Source organism: Netta rufina, assembly GCF_964035555.1.
Source record: "Netta rufina genome assembly, chromosome: 11".
In the NCBI taxonomy this organism is placed as follows: Eukaryota; Metazoa; Chordata; class Aves; order Anseriformes; family Anatidae; genus Netta; species Netta rufina.
The window spans coordinates 1,047,112-1,065,777 of NC_140134.1; the positions used below are offsets into that span (position 1 = coordinate 1,047,112).

Here is an 18,666-nt window from a genome sequence, read left to right on the forward strand (position 1 = left end):
ATACTCCGTGTCACACAAGGAATAATCTGAAAAATTCCAGCCACACTTGGACATCTAAAGCTGCAGGTAGTGCTCTTGGTGAATTCTGTACACTGTTCTTACGAATGCAAAGAGCCTGCTGGGGCTGCAGCCTGGCAGGACACCGGGAGGGATTTTCCTGCTCTGCGATCCCTGACGGCTGACATCTCGGCCTCGGGGAAGGAAACCAATGAGGATATCGCCCAAGGGCCGCTCCCGGGGACCGCAGGGGTAGTCCTCAAGGCCGGGACCAGTGCCCCCCGGGGATGGAGCGGGGAGGGGGGCGCGGATCGGCCGCGCTGCCCCGTGCCGGCCCCTCCATAACGCCCACCGCGGCGGGGCCATAAAGCCCTCCCCGCCGGCAGCCGCTGCCCGGCGGCGATGGAGGCTGCGGGCGGCCGGGCGCTGCGGGCGCTGCTGGCCGCCGTGGGGCTGCTGTCGGCGCTCAGCGCCGCCGGGACGCTTTTCTTGCTGGCGCAGTGGAGGGAGCTGGGCGCGGCGCTGCGGGAGCTGGAGCTGGGGCTGGAGGCGGCGCGGCAACCCCCGGCCCCCGGCTCCGGCCGGGACCTGCTGGGCGGCACCGCCGGGCCTTCCCGGGCGCCTCCCGGCGCCCCCCGCAGCAAGCGGAGCCGCCGCGGCGAGCGCGCCCGCGGGCACGTGCGCGCCGAGACGGACGAGCTGCTGATGATGCTCACCTACTCCCTGGTGCCGGTAGGGCAGAGGAGCGCTCTCAGACTTTGAAACGCTAGGAGGTTCAGTGGAGCTACAGCAAAAAGGGGTGGAATAAAAGGTCAGCCCGCCAGGTTTGGAGGTGGCAGGTTTTCAAACCTCTGCTCCGCTGGTGGAGTCGCCCGTGTTCTTTCTGTCCTGCGTCTCACCAGGACGCTACCAGGCGGTATTTTGACATCGTGCTTTTCTGAAATAGGTCGTGCCCTTTTAGCGAGCTTTAAATTCAAGGTGTTAAATGAAGGGTCGAAAGAGAAGAACTGTAGCTGCAAGAGCATTCCCTTTATCTGGCAAAACTGCATAGCTTTTTGCACTTCAGTGCAAAATTATCCTTGCTATGTAGGAGCAGTTAAGTAGCTGAAAAGTTTTGATTAATTTAGAAGCTTTTGAGTTCTGAGTCTGAAGAAATGCAAGAAAAATATTACTGTTGAAGGAACCTGAATGGGAAGTCTGTCCCAATAAAGATTGCAGGTTTAAGCCCGCAAAGAAAGGAGAAAAGGCTCCTACTGATGTGGCTATTGATTTTGGTTCCAAAAACTTCTCACAGGAAATACCTTTTCAATAACATCCCATGGATGTTTTTGTCAGTAAGTCATTGCAGTGATAACATCTGCATTAATATTAGAACTAATGAGATGGTATGGCATAGGTTTTCACAGCTATGATATTCCAGGTCTCTGTTGAATATAGGCCTTGAGTGGAGGTCTTTTCTGAGCAGAATCTGTCTTGCAGCAGAGGCACAGATTTTTGTGGTTGGGTGTTATGGGTACTGATATCCTATTGCTCTGCAAAACAGCTGGTTGGGGGGAATCTATTCTGTTTTGTGGATGGCCACTGTTCAAGAATCTTTGAAATAACTTTAGGCATCAAAAATCTTATTTTAGCATTAATAGCATGAGTATATTTTAGGTTCTGGCATTTTGTTTGTTTATTTTTATGTATTTATAAATATATGTATTTTTTGGGGGGGGGGGATTAAAATAGGAAATTAGGACATATACACTAGTAGAAAGACTAATGAGAGAGTAACAGTCCAATAATCTTGTAAGCACCAAGACTGAAAGTGAGATTTAAAACTGTGCAAAAGGTGATGGCTTACATCTCTCTGTCTAATTTTCTGAGAAGTTACTTCATGCTTTATTTTGTCTTTCCCCTGCTCCCCTTTCTCCCTCTGAAGAAAGTGAAGCCTTTAGAATTTAAACAAAGTACTTTTATCTGTAGCTTTTCTACTTGGCAAAGGTCAGGCTGGATGATTGGAAGGCTGTATTGCTAATCTTTTTGTTCTGATGTAGGCTGCTTGCTATAACACACTCCTTGAATGCCATATTTTTATTTTTTCTAACTGTCAACGGGATCACACTGGTTGGCAAATACAATGCAGAGATAATTGGAGGGCTCCAAAGCAAGTTGTAATCCTTTCAGCAGTCTCATCAAAACCATTTAGATTAAAATGCAGTTTGAATTAGAGAACACTCAGGCAAGGTGCATTTTACAAATTACAGTGTAGAAGCCAAGTTTTTTTGAGAGATGAAGGAATAGAGAAAAATGAAATTCTGATATTCAAAACCAGTTAGCTCCTCTCAGCTACATAAAATTGATCTAAAACTTCTTAGAATGTCTGAGACTCGGGAAGTCATTTGGTCCAAGACCCCATTCAGATCAGGGCTGATGTTGACGTTAGATCAGGCTGCTCAGGGGACAAAACGTTTGAAACTTCAACATGAAAACAAAACTGACAGAAAGACTTATGACAGAAGAAAAATGATTTCTGTAGTCAAAGTTAGACCAGATAAATTTATTTGAATCATTATAGCATGCATTGTTTCAAACTTTACTTTCTTTGCAATATTAGGTCCGGGTGATGGTGGATTTATGTAACAGCACAAAAGGGGTGTGCTTAACAGGTATGTTTGTTACTATAAACATTACACTTATACCTTCAAGAATACAGATTTACCATGTTTTCAAAGAACTTGAGGTAGATAGAGTTTAAAATGTCCAAGAATTAAGGTATTTATCAGAGTTTATAAATCAGTTGGGTTATTTATTAAAAAAAAAAAAAAAAAAAGTAACAGGAGCTATTTTGGGGCTTACCTATACCTACTTATAGTAAATGCTGGAGGTCAAGGAATTCAGTTTATATTACTTGGAGCTATTTCTTTCCTATGTAATTTTTGTAATCGTATCTTATAGATTTGGGTGTATTTAAAATACTAGTTGATGTTTAGCCTTGGTATTTTTTGTATGTATCCCCACACTTCCAGGCTACCGTGGGATAAATGTGTTTACTCTCCTTGTTGTAACTTCTGTGGAGTAGTGGGACTTGGAAGGGCAGTATGCTAACCTACCCTGCCTCTACCCTGCCTTAGGAACATGTTGACAGTGTGCTGGGTTTCACTTGTTGGCAGTCTGGAGTTAGAACAGCTGGGACACAAAATGATGTGAGCAATTTCTGTGTCTTGATGAAGAGAACATCAGGCAGTAGCCAACTGAAGGGGTATGGTGCAGTTTGAAGACTGTAGCAGACTGAATTGTGTTCACTTTGGAAATGAGAAAATTAGAAATAAGCCACTTTTTAGGAGTTTATAAAACACTTCACTTGCTGTCTTTTTTATATTTTTAAGTGGCTTATATGATTTCAGCATACAAGAGATTTACCATAATGTACACAGATGTACCCTCTGTGATACTTATTACTTCTCAAGCACCTTTCTTAGTTATCTTATGCTTATACAAGTATACTCAAGATCCTTAGTTTCAGATGACAAAGTAATTGTAGGTACTAATGTACCATTGTAGTGTGGAAAAAATGTTCATTTACGGGAAAATTGGGAGTGAGTTGTTAAGTGATGTTACTGCCAGTACTGACTAAAAGGAATAATCACTGTAATGGTATTATAAAATGATTTTCCCTTTACTTGTAATGCTTTCTAATTAATGCTGAACACTGTCGTTTTTAGGAAAATCCAGCAACTTCTGTTATTTTCTGTTTTAGAGATTTTTTGTTGAAACAAGACACTACTTAACTGAATAAAGTGTTGACAGCACTAATTTAGTTCTTTAATTACAACAACCCCACTTTCCTTTGTATTCTCCTAACCTGCTTTTTTTTTTTATTATTATTATTATTTTATTTATTTTTTTTTTAAATATGTATTGGACATAAGATGTAGCTTGTTACAGAAACACTTTCAAGTAATGCTTTACTCCTGCCTGCTATGCTTTTCTTCTCATAGAAGGCCTTAAGCTGGAATTAAGTCAGAGAGTATAAGCGAATAAGACAGATTTTGTTGTATTACATGTTGCAGAATAACTGAAGCAAGTCCAATTTCTAGTGCACCAACCAATTCACTAACCAGGTTCTGTGGGAAGCTTGGTCCAGTTTGGAGACCAATCACATGCAAAAAATAGTGTTTGTGGTTTAGATGTAGTTCACAGGAATGACAAGACCTTTTTGCCTATCCAAATAGTCTGAATACTGAACAGTAATGGAAAATCTGAGAAATACAAGGAAGCATGGTGTGTAACAGGATCATGCCATTCACCAGTGTTATTAAGCTATTTTTCTAGTGTAAGAAGATTTTGGAAAAAACTTATATAAAAGAAAAGTAATAATTGTTGGATGGCTTGGGTCTGTGGCGTTGGAAAGGCACCTAAACGGAGTGAGGTTATATTGTAGAGGTGGCTGTTTGTCAAGTCTTTATCAACTGAAATTTGCAAAAGGCCGACCATGTATGTATATGTAACTGCTTTTAAGGATACTCTTTCAGTAAGTCTAGGTGAGTTTGTGCTCATGTTCAAATGGCTGTTTTTAATACAAAACAGCTAAAAGCATAGGTGCTCATTTTGAAATCTGATGGACTTTTCCCCCTTTTTATTGTCCTGATCTAATGCCAATCATTTCTATTTGTAATTGTTTTTTGTTTCCTTGCTGGGAGCAACTCACCATTTTCTCTTTCTTGTGTTCTTTTGCATGTCCGTGATGTAGGCCCCCCAGGTCCACCAGGTAAGGTACTTTGATAATTGCCGTAATGTATTTAGGTAACTGAAACAGAAGCTGGTATAAATGTTGAAATATAGAAATGTATCTTTATAGAACAGCTGTCTTTCTTTGCCTATTAGAATAAAGGAAAGTTGCATGACTGCCTTTATAACTTTTATGATTGTGTCAACCTATGCCCCTTTAAGTGGTGGGAGGGAGGCTTTTGTATCAGAGGGAAGAGAATAGTTTCACATCTATTGAAATGTATGTGGTCAAAAACAAACGTTAACTAGCATTTAGGTGAAGAACATATATAAAAGGGCAAACATATTTTAATATAACACTATAAATATCTCTTAAAAATTGTTGGTTACTGGTTTCTGACCCCGCCCCCCCCCTCCAATTCCATAATAACTTTTCCTTCTTTCTATTATCATAATGGTTGCTAGCCTATATGAATGGTTACTTGCTTGCTTTCCAGGTTTCTTTTGCTGTGGGTCTGCTTAGAGTAATTCTATCAGAAAAGTACTGGGTACTTTTTGTTTGTGGGGATTCAATAGTGACAAAGGGAATGATACCTTCTGTATCAAGTCAAAGTTTGGTACTACAGTATTCTGGATGAGTAGGTAAATGCTCTTCTTGTGTTAGATTAGTCTAGCCTGTATCATAAGCAATGTCAAAGCCTGTGGAAGATGTATTTCTGATGTTGACAGTGACTGTAACAATGGGTTCCACTGTGTTGATCATTCAAGTGGCCTGATCTGTGCTGGTCTTCGTGCGAAATATGTGCAGCATTCAGTTCAGTCAGTTTTCTTATGCTAAGGCCAGGGCAAATGCTCACTTTTTGTGTTTGTGGGTGTTTTTTAGGAGGATACTGTATTGGCATGGAGAGCATAATGGCCAATTAAAGGATCTTGTATTTCTAAAGAATATATACACATAAATATAATATATATAGATTTAGTGATTTTAAGGCTAAATTGCATTTAACAGTGAAAATTCAATTATGCTGTTTGGCTTGTTCAGGGCCTGCTGGACTTGATGGGCTCCCTGGCTACAATGGATCAGATGGAGTCCCAGGTATACCAGGTCAAAAGGGAGAACCCGGAGTAAATGGAAAAAGAGGAAAAATAGGTATTTTTTTTTTCTTTGCTGTTAAAAAAAAACTTTCTTGCTGTTATATTCAAATGCAATTACTTTTAGACCTTTGTTACAAGGAGAAGGGTTTTAATGTTTACAAAGAATTTGTACATTGCAGAACTCTGTAAAATTCTTTGTCTTACACTAAGTTTTTGTAGATTACTTCAGATTTATTCCATAGTATATATATGCTATTGAATAATGCAAATTAAAGCTATTGAATGAGATTAATTGCATCTCAGTATTCTGAGTTTGCTGTTAAATACTGTCTTTACAAGAATATTTCCATTCCCTCAACCTTTCAACATAAGGATGCTTTGACTTCAGATGGTTTAAAAAAAAACAACCAACAGAGCAAGAGTTTGGGAGTGGGAGTTTCATGTTTTGCTTTCAGATACATAATAATCATGGCGGGGAAACTGTATTTCCATATTTTTCTTTTTTTCTAAACTGTCTGTTTAATCTGGAAACTCTTGGAGCAGCTTTTTTTTTTTTTTTTTTTTTTTTTTTCTTTTTTTTGGGTTGCAGATAGACTTTGTAATGCAGCAGAGTCTCTAGGTACTATTTTAATATAATCTACACAAATAGAGTAACTCTGCTAAATAGCCCATAGGCTGCATGCAGTCCACAAGCAATTTTCTATGCTGGTCAAGGAAACTGTTTGTCCTAATTTACTGATTTCACCCTGACATATATCTGCTAATAACACAGAGAAGTGCTGTTGTCTCTCAGATCCTTGATTCTACAAATCACTGTGCAGTGGGTGACAGTTACTGTGCTCTGAGGCTGTAAATTACTGTAAAGGTGTAAAGCAGTAATTGCTTTACAGACATATCTGATGTGTCATAGTTAATTGAAAACACTGATGGATAATTGGTTCTTCAAGGCAGAGTGACAAAACAGTGGTTTGCACATGGTAGGAAAGTAAGGAGACAGAAGGGCATCGGGATAATGCTGGGGTGAGGGGAAGATAGAGAAGTGTATGTTAATAAGTAGGTTGGCTGATGCTAGCATTTATATTTATAGCGGCCCACCTATTAGTCTGTTTTTTTCACCCTATTGCATGGCAATTTGGCAATTGTGCCAAAGATGCATTTCAGATTTCACCCCAAAAGAGTAATTGTTTCTGGTTTCACAGAGTCAATTTAAACAGTGAAACTTTAAGTAGATGAACAAGCAATTTCCTCTCAAGTGCTTACAAATGTAATGTATTTGAAACCTATGCCTGCAAGAACACATATTTCCAGTCTTATGACGGTTAATGCTTCTCTCCTAAAGCATGAAAATACTAGCTGACACAAAGATAGAGGGTGAAAAGTTTTGATATGTCAGTTTTATAAACACAGCATTGTTTTCCTTGTTGCAAAATATTCTAGCTGAGATTACACAGGACAAACGAATGTCCTGTTAAAAATGCTACTTTGCTAAATCAAAGCTACTTTTGCTTTGATAAAGCACAAAAAATATTTGGACTGATCATGCTTGTAACAAGTGTAGGGGCAGGGAATAGTAGCCACGTGAAAAGGTTGCTGGGTGGCTGAGTCTATGCTCTGCTGGGACATAGAAAATGTTGAAAGTACAATGTGTTGTAATGTTAGTACATGAAGTTAGTACATAAAGACATTGCTTTAAGAAAAGAGGTGCTATGAAAGTGCACTTCTTCTTTAATGCCCTACAAATGTAAAACAACTGACTTCATATTTTTTCCTTAGTGTTCCTAGTCCAGAAATACTCTAGCCAGCATTGGCAAGGCCCAGGTCTCCATGTTTCATGTTCTAAACTCAGAGATTACTAGGTAAAGAAAACATTCTTCACACCTAATGAATTATACACCATTCCCCTGCTTATTTGGTTATAAAGTTCCTTTGAAATCAAAGCAAATTACAACAATACAGAAAAATACAAGTGAAAAAAACAAACAAACACAAAAGAAAACCACCAACAAGGGTAAATATGTTTTGTATTTCAACAAAATGCACTGATTTTAGGAACTGTGTGATTAATGCAACAATGTTCTTGGTACTGAAACGCTTTTTATTTCTAGGCATGCCAGGACAAAAAGGTGATCAAGGACAGAAAGGAGAACCTGGAGAAATGGGTTTACCTGGCAAAGATGGTATGCCAGGTGGAAAAGGCGCAAGAGGAGCAAAGGGTGAAAAGGGGGATGCAAACAATGATGTAGTGTTAGAAGGTAAGAAGAAGAAGAGGTCTCTTGCAGTAGCGTACATGACAGAAAAAGATACACTCTGCTTCTGCAAGAGTAGGACCAACTAACATAACCACATTATCCACAGTGAAGTTTTTGGGTATTGCTACAGTTTAGATATTAGTATTGGTCAGTAATAGTCTCAAGGGTGTGTGGAGCTCCAAAAATTAAAAGGACTTCCTAGGGGAGTGTGTTTCATTTATAATGCAATTCTTCACAAATACTCTTCTATTTGGTCTTTGTGTTGAGGTGTACATGAATTCCACCCTTTCTACTACACTTCAAGACAGTTGATCTTCTGCTCTTTCTTGCAGTGTAGTTTTATTTATGTATTAGAAAATGAGAGCAGATTTCCACTCGAATACATGAAGGAAACATCATGGCAGCTACATTATAAGTTGCTAAAACTGTAGCCTCTTAAGTTGAAGTCCTAAAAATCACAATATAAAAGGCAATAGTGGTTTATAACTCTCTAATGCACTTGTAATCCAGACAGATTAAATTGCATTCATGTCTTAGAACTTGTGAAGTTCTGGATGGCTCACATTCTAAGAAAGAGCATTTCAGGGAGTTTATTGATCACACAAAAACCTCTTAAGAATTCAGAGGCTCTTTCAGAGATCTCCAAAAGTCCATCATGTGGACATATACGGTTTTCTGCAGATTGTCTGCTTGCATGCAGGGGCTGCAACATTGTACTTCATTTTTTACATAGGTGCAAAAGGTGAACCTGGACCCCCTGGGCCTCCTGGACCACCTGGACTCCCAGGACCTCCAAGAAAACGTAAAGGTAAAACACAGCTTCAGGAGAACATATACAGCAACAAATGCACAGGTTAGTTCTTTCCGTTGTTCTTTTTGATATTATTAGCTGGTTCAAAACCCATTGCTCCAAGGCTCATGGAACAATAAGCAGGTATTTAATTCTCCTGGCATAAGTAAAACTGAAAAAACTTAAAGCTGAGTATGTACTTATATGTTTTGTTGAAATGCACTCCTGGTAAGGCAGCAAGCTATCTATAATATTTGTCTTTTACTCATACTATTCCAATGCTAAAACAGTGTTTACAAATGGGTTTTTCTGCTAGATAGAATGTATTTGGAAAGCAAGAGAAGTGCTGTTGATATTTTTAGCTTTTAAAGGCAGAATTTTAATTTTATGTATAAATACAATGCCTGTTAACCAGGTTGCATTTCACTGTATTCTGCAAAATTAAATTGCCTGGTTATTGACAGAACCAATGCAAGGTAGACTAGCTGGAGGAAGGCAAAAAGCTCCATGTCTAATTGATTATGGAAGTTTTTGGAGCAAGGTGATCTTGACTTGTTTTCATTTTTTTTGCTTCTTATCATTATTACATCCCAATTCATGAACTAGACTCTCTTATTTGCTCTACTGTATCTGTGTTGGTGAGCTACAGAAAGTAAAAATTAAAAACAGAGCAGACTTCCTTCAAACTGCTGCAGTGACTGGCTGCAAATTACACAGCAAATACTCTTAGAACCCGTGCAGCTGGTTAGAATGCCAGTTCATAGACTGTCTGCTAAAATTTAGGAGCTGCCATCAGGTTCTCTCCCCTCCTCTCCTCTCTTCTCCTCCCTTCTTTTTATATTTGGGAGGAGGTGAAGGGGACACCCTGGTGCTTGCAAATCAAGGATGTTCTCACTCATTTTATTGTAAAACTCAGCAGCCATGTTTTATAAGTATTTCAAAATGGATGTGTGAAGTCACTGAACTTTAGAAAATGTTGACCAGAAATGTTATCTGAGAGCATTTCTTATTGGACAGTGAAACAAGGGGAGGTGAGATGAGCTGCTGGCCTTGGATGCTCTGGAACATGGGCTCTACAAAAACTGTTGTATTGTGATAACTGGAAAATTTGGCTCAAGCTATTAACTGATAATAAAATGCAAAGAGAAGCTTGTGCTAGAACAGCATTTGTATTTCTAGCTTACTCCAGCTTGAGAATGGAAGTAAACCTTTGGGCTTGGATCTACATACTGGATCTGGTCCCTGTTGTCCTTATCCTTTACCCCTCAATGGAATTAAATTTGATGTCAAAAATGATTGTAGCTTTCAGTGACTGTTACTATCCCTACAGTTCTGAATTTTTCCCCTAGCTGAGAAATCTGTTTTCAGGGAGGTCAGAATGATCCAACAAAAGAATAACAAAGAATGTCTCAGTTCCTAATTTTTCTTTCATATTTCTATAAAAGAAGGTAGCTCTCTGTGACAGTGTTTGGTTGAGTGGCATTCCTTTTATAATTGGGAATGTAGCTTCTTGAGAGGCATATCAAAAGGGAATAGACCAAGAAATTCATGTAGTTATTAAGTATAAAACATGCACCTTGATTTTTATGTCTCACCGTTAATAGGGTGATATTGATCTTATGTTGCAATAGTAAAGTTGCAGAGGGAGCCCACAGTTCTCAAGTGTTGAGAAAAAAGGTTTCAGTTGTAATGGATTTGAAATAGTTCTCCCTTCTGCCAGTTTGACACTAGTAGCCCTTCATCTTGCAAGCAAAACATGTCTAAAGATGTCTAGCACCTACAATGTGTACTGCAAGGAGAAAACTAGTGATTAGCTGTTGGTGATGTCTGTTTTAGCTAAGAGTAGTTTCAAGTGAGCTAACACTAGTACCTGCATTAGCATCATCTTTTCCCCTTAGCCATCACTCTCCAGTTTGGTAAAAAGATTTTTTTTTTTTTTTTAATAAGTGCTATTAACTAGAGAATATTTAATACTGGATGGAACATACAGCAATGATTTCTGCCTCTTATTCTTAATGTAGAACATAACTGTAATTGTAGTAGCATGTGAGAATCTCAATTGGGAGATGCTGGGTATTGAATTATCAGAAAGGAGCCCAAAGAGTCTCTTTACAGTGGAAAGTGGATAGCTGAACAGAAATCTGATCCTATTTGAAATTCAGAAACACATGTACAAGATAAAATTGGACCATTTACTCAGGTAGCCTCTTTCCAAGTGTTGAAACAGACTGAAGTGCTTTGGAGAGATAACCTTTATTGCATGGATTTCTGATGGTTTTGAAATCCCAGTGTGCAAATAGGAGTTATATTCAAATAACTTTGCAGAGAAGAGGTGTTCCTCTGTGAGCATTTACATTTTATGAGCCTGTAGACTGTGTCACCATAACGCAAAAATAAATCACCTTTTGTAACTAAATCTTCATATCCCTTTGAAGAAAAGAGAATGCACATGCTGATTTATAACTGTAATTAACTTATTGCTTAAGAATATAAGAATGATTTCTCTAAATCAAGTTTTACTTTTTTTTTTTTTTCCAAAATTTAATTTCCTTAAGAGAATACAATAATTAGTTGCAAGCTCAGGTGTGTTTGATCTCAGTGGTACTGTTAGCTAATTCTAAAAAAACAAAACAAAACATCCCTTCACACCCTCCCCCAGATAAACCAAATCAATAGTTTTCATATCTTGTAAACTCCATTAACTGTCATCCAGAATATTTTAGGATGAGAATCAGGATATTTATCTTTTTTTTTTTTTCTTTTTTTTTTTTTGGTGGAAAGAAAGCAATGAAAATTTCACATAGTAGTCTCTGATTAAAAACAAAACAAAACTGTCTTTTCAATCTTAGTTGTTTTCTGTTTCCTGCAGCTGAAAATTCTCAGAGAGTATTGCAAACATTCTCAAATCTGAATAGTGCATTCAGCTTCACCAGAAACACAGGCTTGGACCTTGATTATTCCGTATTGTTAGATAAATTACTGTATAGGGAACTGCTCACACAGCTAACTTTATCAGTTTTCTTGGGCTGAGACTAATACATTGTGCATTTCAATTTATAATTTCTGTGGAATGGATTCCTTCTCTGAGATATTTTGAGAATATTTTGAGATCAGAAGCTGGAAAGTGACCTAGAGGGATTGCTAGATTCCAGTTATAGGCATACATCTTCCTACAGCTGGATTGACTGTTTGTGCCTTTTTTGAGAGATAAGTTGTGATCAATTACCACGTTTAATGCCATATCAGTGAATGTCCTAGAAAAATGGATGGGAGAAATATGTGATCTTTTTGCTCTATCTTGGAGTATTTTCTTTCTCTGTGAACAAAGACAGGATATAACTTTAAGGAGAAAACAGCAATGCAGTGCAATCTGCCCTTACTTTCCTCAATGTCACACTACCCTTTCAGCATTACTTTATAGTTATTTCATATTTTTGCTATTTTACTCATTTAAACTTCATCACAGCCCCATGAAGCCCAGAAATCTATTGGAAAGCAACAATGAAAGTGCATGTCTAAAAGAATTTGCAGGCTGCATGTTAGGCAGTGAAAATGTGTAAGGAGATGAATGTTAGAAATGAGATTAGAAAACAAGCCTACAGTGAAATCACGATATCTTCAGCACAGAACTGAGAACTCTTCTCTGTGATTATTAATTCTAAGTAAAATGAAACATTGCACTGATTTAAAGCAGAAAAGAGGTCTTTTAAAGAAGGCTTTACAGAAGAAGTTCTATAAATAACTTAATTAAGGCATTGATTAAACAGTAAATGTTAGAGAAAACCCAATCAGTTACCCAATCAGTTAACCTTTAAAAAATTGTTGAGGGCTGGGGGAAAATGTTTGCAGTTGTTTATTTGTTGCTTCTGTGAACCATTTTTCTATATGGAATGTGGCGTATAACTTCCCTCTGCTACTTTAATGTCATGGATGAATGACCTGCATTCTTATGCATAAAGTGCTCAGTGTATGTGTTAGTACATTACTGTTTTGGAAATTAATGACAAGTGCAAAACTTCCACAGTTGCCTACAGAGCACACCCCCTCTGATGGTGTATCTAGATTTGGGCATGAAACTTGAGTTTAGTCATCGCTCATTCTCAAGGAAGCATTTGTTGTATTACTGATAAGTCAGCCAGATGCCAGCTGTTTCAGTTATCTATTGTTATCTAAGGAAAGGGACAACACAGTCTTTCTAAGCACTTGCTCAGGAATTCACAGCTAGAGAATTAAATCTGTTGGCAGAATTATTTATTCCTCAAAGTTGTCTGTCAGCTCAACAATTTCAAGGGAACAGACAAGCACAAACACTTCATTTCCTTGGCAGAAGTGAGAGCAAATGCCTTTTTTAAAAATCTTCCCTTTCTCTCTGTTTCTCTCTCTCTCTCTTTTTTTTTTTTTTTTTTTTTTTAATTACCAGAACTACTTTTTTCCAGGTGAAATAAAATCCCAGTTGTTATTACTTTAGTTTGATGAAGTCATTGACTATGTATCTGTCATGTTGCATATAGAAAGATATCATGTTTTCCCTTTTCTCTCAACTCTAGGTGAGACATGTGCTGTACCAAATGATGACACTCTGGCTGGAAAATCTGAAGACAGAGCCCTTGATCATTCAAAAAAAGCTGGTAACCTATTACAGAGGGGGTGAGACTAACTGCTCCTTACTGTTTTTGTACTCTAACATAGATAATGCATGTGTGCTCTTTCTCTACTAGAATGTGTCATAACATCTGTAGGAAGTCCTGTTCACTTTGTCAGTGTACAGCAAACGTTTGGAACTTGGATGCGAGAACCTGCAAATATAAGTGATGAAAGGATTTGGCTTACCATGCATTTTTCAGGTATAGTAGTAGTACTTACTCATCAAAAGTCAGTTTTATATTAACATTGCTTTTAAATTCTTTCAATCCAAATTAATATTTCTCATAAAGTCTGTTTTTACTCACATATTTTTCAGAATATTTTCCATGTTGCCAATATAATACTTAACTATACATATGGCTATAGATATCTGAAGTATTTTCTGACATTTTCAGGATCTGGTGTTGACTGAAAATAGTTTGAGGATTATTTTTTTTTAATCAATGCAAATTTAAATGTCTGCTGTTCACGTCTTTGTATTCTTTTCTTTCAGTGGTTCCCTTATAGTTTTAATAGCTTAAATTGTAGCTAGTACTTTTGCCTTTTTATTTAGGAAAACACGAAAATTAATCAGATGCTGCATGAGCTACATTTACTGCAGGATAATTTCCAAGAACTAAGTGGAAAAAGGAAATATTTTGACAATTTACCAACTATGTTCAGAATTAGGGCTCAGCACATTCAGTGGCAAGCAGGCCCTTGAACACCTCTGTAGGTTCTTGGTGTTTGTTTCTGGGTTATTTTAGCATATTCCAGAACATTAAATCACTGTTGAAAACACAAATAAGATTGTTGTCTGTCACAAACTTGATTCTGATTGAATTGTAGTAGAGATTTCAGAAACTAGATAAACTAGATAGCTGTTTTTCTCTTCATTTAGGAAACTCTATCAAAGAATATGAGAATTCCAATGCCTTGCTGAATGATAGCTACAGAATCATTAACATCACAGGGTTCTTCTATGGATGTGGTCATGCAGTACAAAACAATCATCTGTACTATCAAAAGGGAGGAACCAATGTCATTCTGAAGTAAGTCAAATATAGTTAGATTAAGACAACCTTTTTTCTGTACCATTTTATGTTTCTTTTTGGTCCTACCTAAAATAGGGAGAATAGAGGAAATGGTTCAGAGTTCTTTCCAGGACAGAACAACTAACTTTTTTTTCTGTCTGCAACTGGAATGTTGGCCATTGGCCTTCCATAGAGTCTGTGTGTGCAGAATCCGTGGGAGCAGAGGAACTGGGAGGGTAGTCTTCAACCGTTTCTCTGATGTGAAGGTCAGTTCTTTAAACATTGTTCAGCTCTAACTATGTCGTTTGCTACATGATACATGATATATATAGGACAACTGGGCCTGCAGATTGAAAAGATGCTGCATGCAGAGATGACAATGGATTTTTTCTGTTGTCTGTCCTGGGGTCCATGAGTTTTGTATTATACATTACACTGCTCTGGGTGTTCTTGCACTTGAATTCTTTGCTGTGTTCATAATTGCCAGAAAGAAGTGGGAACTGACTAATGAATTTGGGGCTCAGAAAAAAAGAGCACAATTGAAGAAAATAACCTGTGCATGTGTACCTGCATCAGGGTGGAAATCGGTTCAGTTGCAGTCTGGGGGACACAGATACGGGATTCCATGACTGAAGCCCACTTATGGAATATTTTGGCTTTCCAGAGCTTCTTGCTGGGTTGACACACATGCCTTATTCTCAAATAGCACTGTTCTTTGCTGGTAGGAGTTGTTAATGCTGCTAGTGCAGAGGAATGCACTAAGGCATCAGCTGAGGACGTAGTGACCTGGTGTAAATTCCACTGTGGAGGAGTGGTTCTGCTGTTTGATTTCTTCATATTAAGTTTCTGTAACTCTCACAATGTGTCTTTCTGAATTTGAACCGGGAATTACATCTTTATTTCCTCACTTTCTACTGACGACAATACAAATCAAAACCAAAATCTCATCTTGTGTGGAGTGCCAAAGAAAGGCAGTCCAAGGGCAAGTGAAAGATTGCAACTGCTTTCAAGCTCCACTACATGACTCTGATGTTTAAGCCAAGAACATTTCTATACTTTGATGTCTCTACCCAAGCAGGTGTGAGTGCCTTCTTCCTATATTCATTTGGATGCCAAGGAATGTGAGCAAGCTGCTTGGATTCTATAATATTTGTTCTGCCAAAGACAAGCTCAATTTTTGGTAACCTCCTTTAAATATCTGTAGGACTTTTTGTTTAAACCTTTTTAATGACCATCTCTGTCTAAGCAATGCACAGTGATGAGAGAGAAGTTCCTTGCCCTTGCTTGGGCACTGCTAATTTGGAACTGCCTTCATATACAGACAAACACAAGCTGTTTGTGGAAATTTCAAAAACTCTCTAATTTGCTGAGAGATGGTCTTTGTTTTCAGTTATTCACTTTATTTACCTTCAGCATAGACAGGATTAGGCACTGTGAATTTTGTTATAGTAAAGTCCTTGTTTCTGGGCTGCAATAAAGCTTCTGGGACTTTTGTATTGATGTGAATTTGATTCATTAATGTGAATAACAGATGAGGACCTATCTAGTTGATTTTGCAAATGTTGTAAGGAGTTTACTGTCATATTTAAAAGCTGACTAAAATCTATTTTGACTAAAAACTATAAAAACACATTTAAAAACTAGCTTTGTTCGACACATTTTGTAATGTTTCACCCCTTTCTCCTTTGTCTAATGTTTTCCCACCTGTATTCCTTTTTGGTTGACTTACTCATCTCAGATGATCAGAAAACTTTGTAGCTTGATCTTCCCCATGGTTGATGAAACGTTTACCTGAATCTCACCGTTTACCCCAAGCTGGCAGAAGATTAAGGACTTTTTGAACCACTTGGAGTTCTAGGCTGGACTGTGCTTGATTGGGTGAGAGAAAGAGAACCTCAGGAATGAAACATCACTTTGCTGCTCCCTTCAGAATTTTCACATGAAAGAGGAAAAGACATGGTGTTCTATGTTGCAGATCCTGCACATTTCTAATGAATCTTGATATACTTTTTGTCTTGTTGGCTATTTATAGAATAACCTCCTGAAGAAAAGCTGTATTTCTATATAACTGTTCCTGCTAAGGTCTGTTCTTGTAGCTTTTGCATGAAGCTATTTACCAACATGAAGTGATTAATAAGATTGACTGAGTTGATATGCATTTTTCAGAAATCTTCTCCAGCCTTGAAGCATTTTTTAGTGCACACATATGCTGCTGGAATATAGAGTTGCTGCATACTTCAATTTTACAGAAGCTGACAAAAATCATTTTGATAGTCTAGTCATTCTTTTCTTAGGATGATTTTCCTGCATATGCTATCAACAACTCTTCACAGAAAAATGAGTGTTCCAGTATTTTTCTCTTATGTTGAAAGTTCGTGGATGTGAAGTGCTCATGTCAAGTCTGTCCGTTCAGAAGACTTTTGGAACTGTAGCAGATTCTTGTACTGAGTAATGTTTTTCCTTTATTTGAGGAAATGAGCTATATAGTTACACAGAAGTCACAGTGAAATGTGCTGTAATTCTGCACTACAGAATACATTAATTAAAAAGATAAAGTACACTCTGCCTTTACTAAAGAACGACATTGTTCTGTGACTAACTGCATATATGTCTTGATAGTAGCTGATTACTCTTCTGAACTAGTTAGTAGAGGAACTCAATTTTAACTGCTAAATGCCACTGTCCTCAGGTTATCATCCTATTAAGGAATTTCAAGGAATAAAAACAATTTTATACATCAGAGATAAGACATTTAGGCTGTCCTGTTGGAGGCCGGTTCAAGGTCAGAATTTTGGCTCAGCAAAAGTAGAATTTCTATTCCTTTGATGTTTATTTGAGCAAATCACAGCATTATCTGAACCTCTTTCAAAAGGCAAGCTCTAAGACTAGGTGATCCTGCCCAGAATTCATGCCAGTTTGGTCATTTTCTTCCTTTGTTCCCATCCAGTAGAAAGCAAATTTCAGTACTGATTTCAGTTATAAGTTTGGAGCTTCACCTGATATCTAATTCTTTTTCATACCCGTTCTTTCTTTTAGTTGGCTTCTTTCACCCTAGAGATAATAAAGTTCATAAACTAAATAAAGTGAAACCTACCAAAGTGAGTTCATGTCATTGCACACCTTTTAAATTGTTATTACACTAGAATTTTCTCCTAGTGTTTTGGAAGATGCTTTGAGTGGAGTACAACGTAAAAAATACCAGAATGGTCTTTAAACTCAACTATTTTTAGCTACGTTTCTATCATTATGTACACTGAATCAATACAACCAACCTTTGTATATAAAAACAAAATTCTAACACAAAATACTAAATACTTATTTTATTTTCATTTCAGATTTGGGCTTGATAAAGCATCCTTGGGCACACTGCCAATTGAAAATGCCTTATATCATGGTCGTAACTACCTCTTTGCTAACTCGAAGACATATTTCAACGTGGCAGTGGATGAAAAGGGTCTTTGGATTATATATGCCTCAAGCACTGATGAAAATATAATAGTGGCACACGTTGATGAAGAAACATTTTCAGTCATTCGGCATATCAATACCACATATCCTAAGTCCAAGGCTGGTAATGCATTCATAGCATGTGGAGTTATGTATGTTACTGATACTAAGGATATTACAGTAAGTTTTGCTTTTGATTTATTGAAAGAAAAGCAGATTGATATAAGTTTTGAGTTACGATCTTCACAGTCTGTTCTTGCTATGCTTTCATACAGTCTTAGAGACAAGAATTTGTACACGTGGGAGAATGGGAGCCTAATGGTATACCCTGTACATTTTGGCAGATGAATATATCTTAAAATAGCATGTTAGGGAGTTGTGCTTGGCTAAACGAATTATTATTTAAAGCTATATTACATACATAGCGAAGTCTCTTCATTTGGTATACATTTTCTGTTCACTGATGGTGGTATGCATGTGTGCTTAAAAGGGAGATCAGACCCCTTTGTATAAACACTCAAATTATACAGGCCATTTTTAATTATTTTTTGTTCAAACCATAGCTGTTCAATATTGCAGCTGGCACATAGCACAGACTTGCTTTTGTTTTTTGCCTATTCTTGAGCAGATAATTAGATATAATGTATGTTGATTATTCCATGATTATGTGTTTGACAGTGACTATTTATAACTATCAGTTACAACCATATCTGCAATC

General features: G+C 37.7%; 1 protein-coding gene across 1 annotated transcript; it reads left to right on the forward strand.

Moving 5' to 3' along the window:
• Positions 1-399: 399 nt before the first annotated feature.
• Positions 400-18,296, forward strand: GLDN (gliomedin; the record flags this gene model as incomplete). The annotated part of the gene is made up of 10 exons (XM_084293227.1): positions 400-729; positions 2,597-2,648; positions 4,733-4,750; positions 5,753-5,860; positions 7,911-8,057; positions 8,788-8,907; positions 13,392-13,472; positions 13,563-13,688; positions 14,369-14,519; positions 17,837-18,296. 10 exons carry the CDS (start codon positions 400-402, stop codon positions 18,294-18,296), a joined length of 1,593 nt encoding a protein of 530 aa, XP_084149353.1.
• Positions 18,297-18,666: the final 370 nt, after the last annotated feature.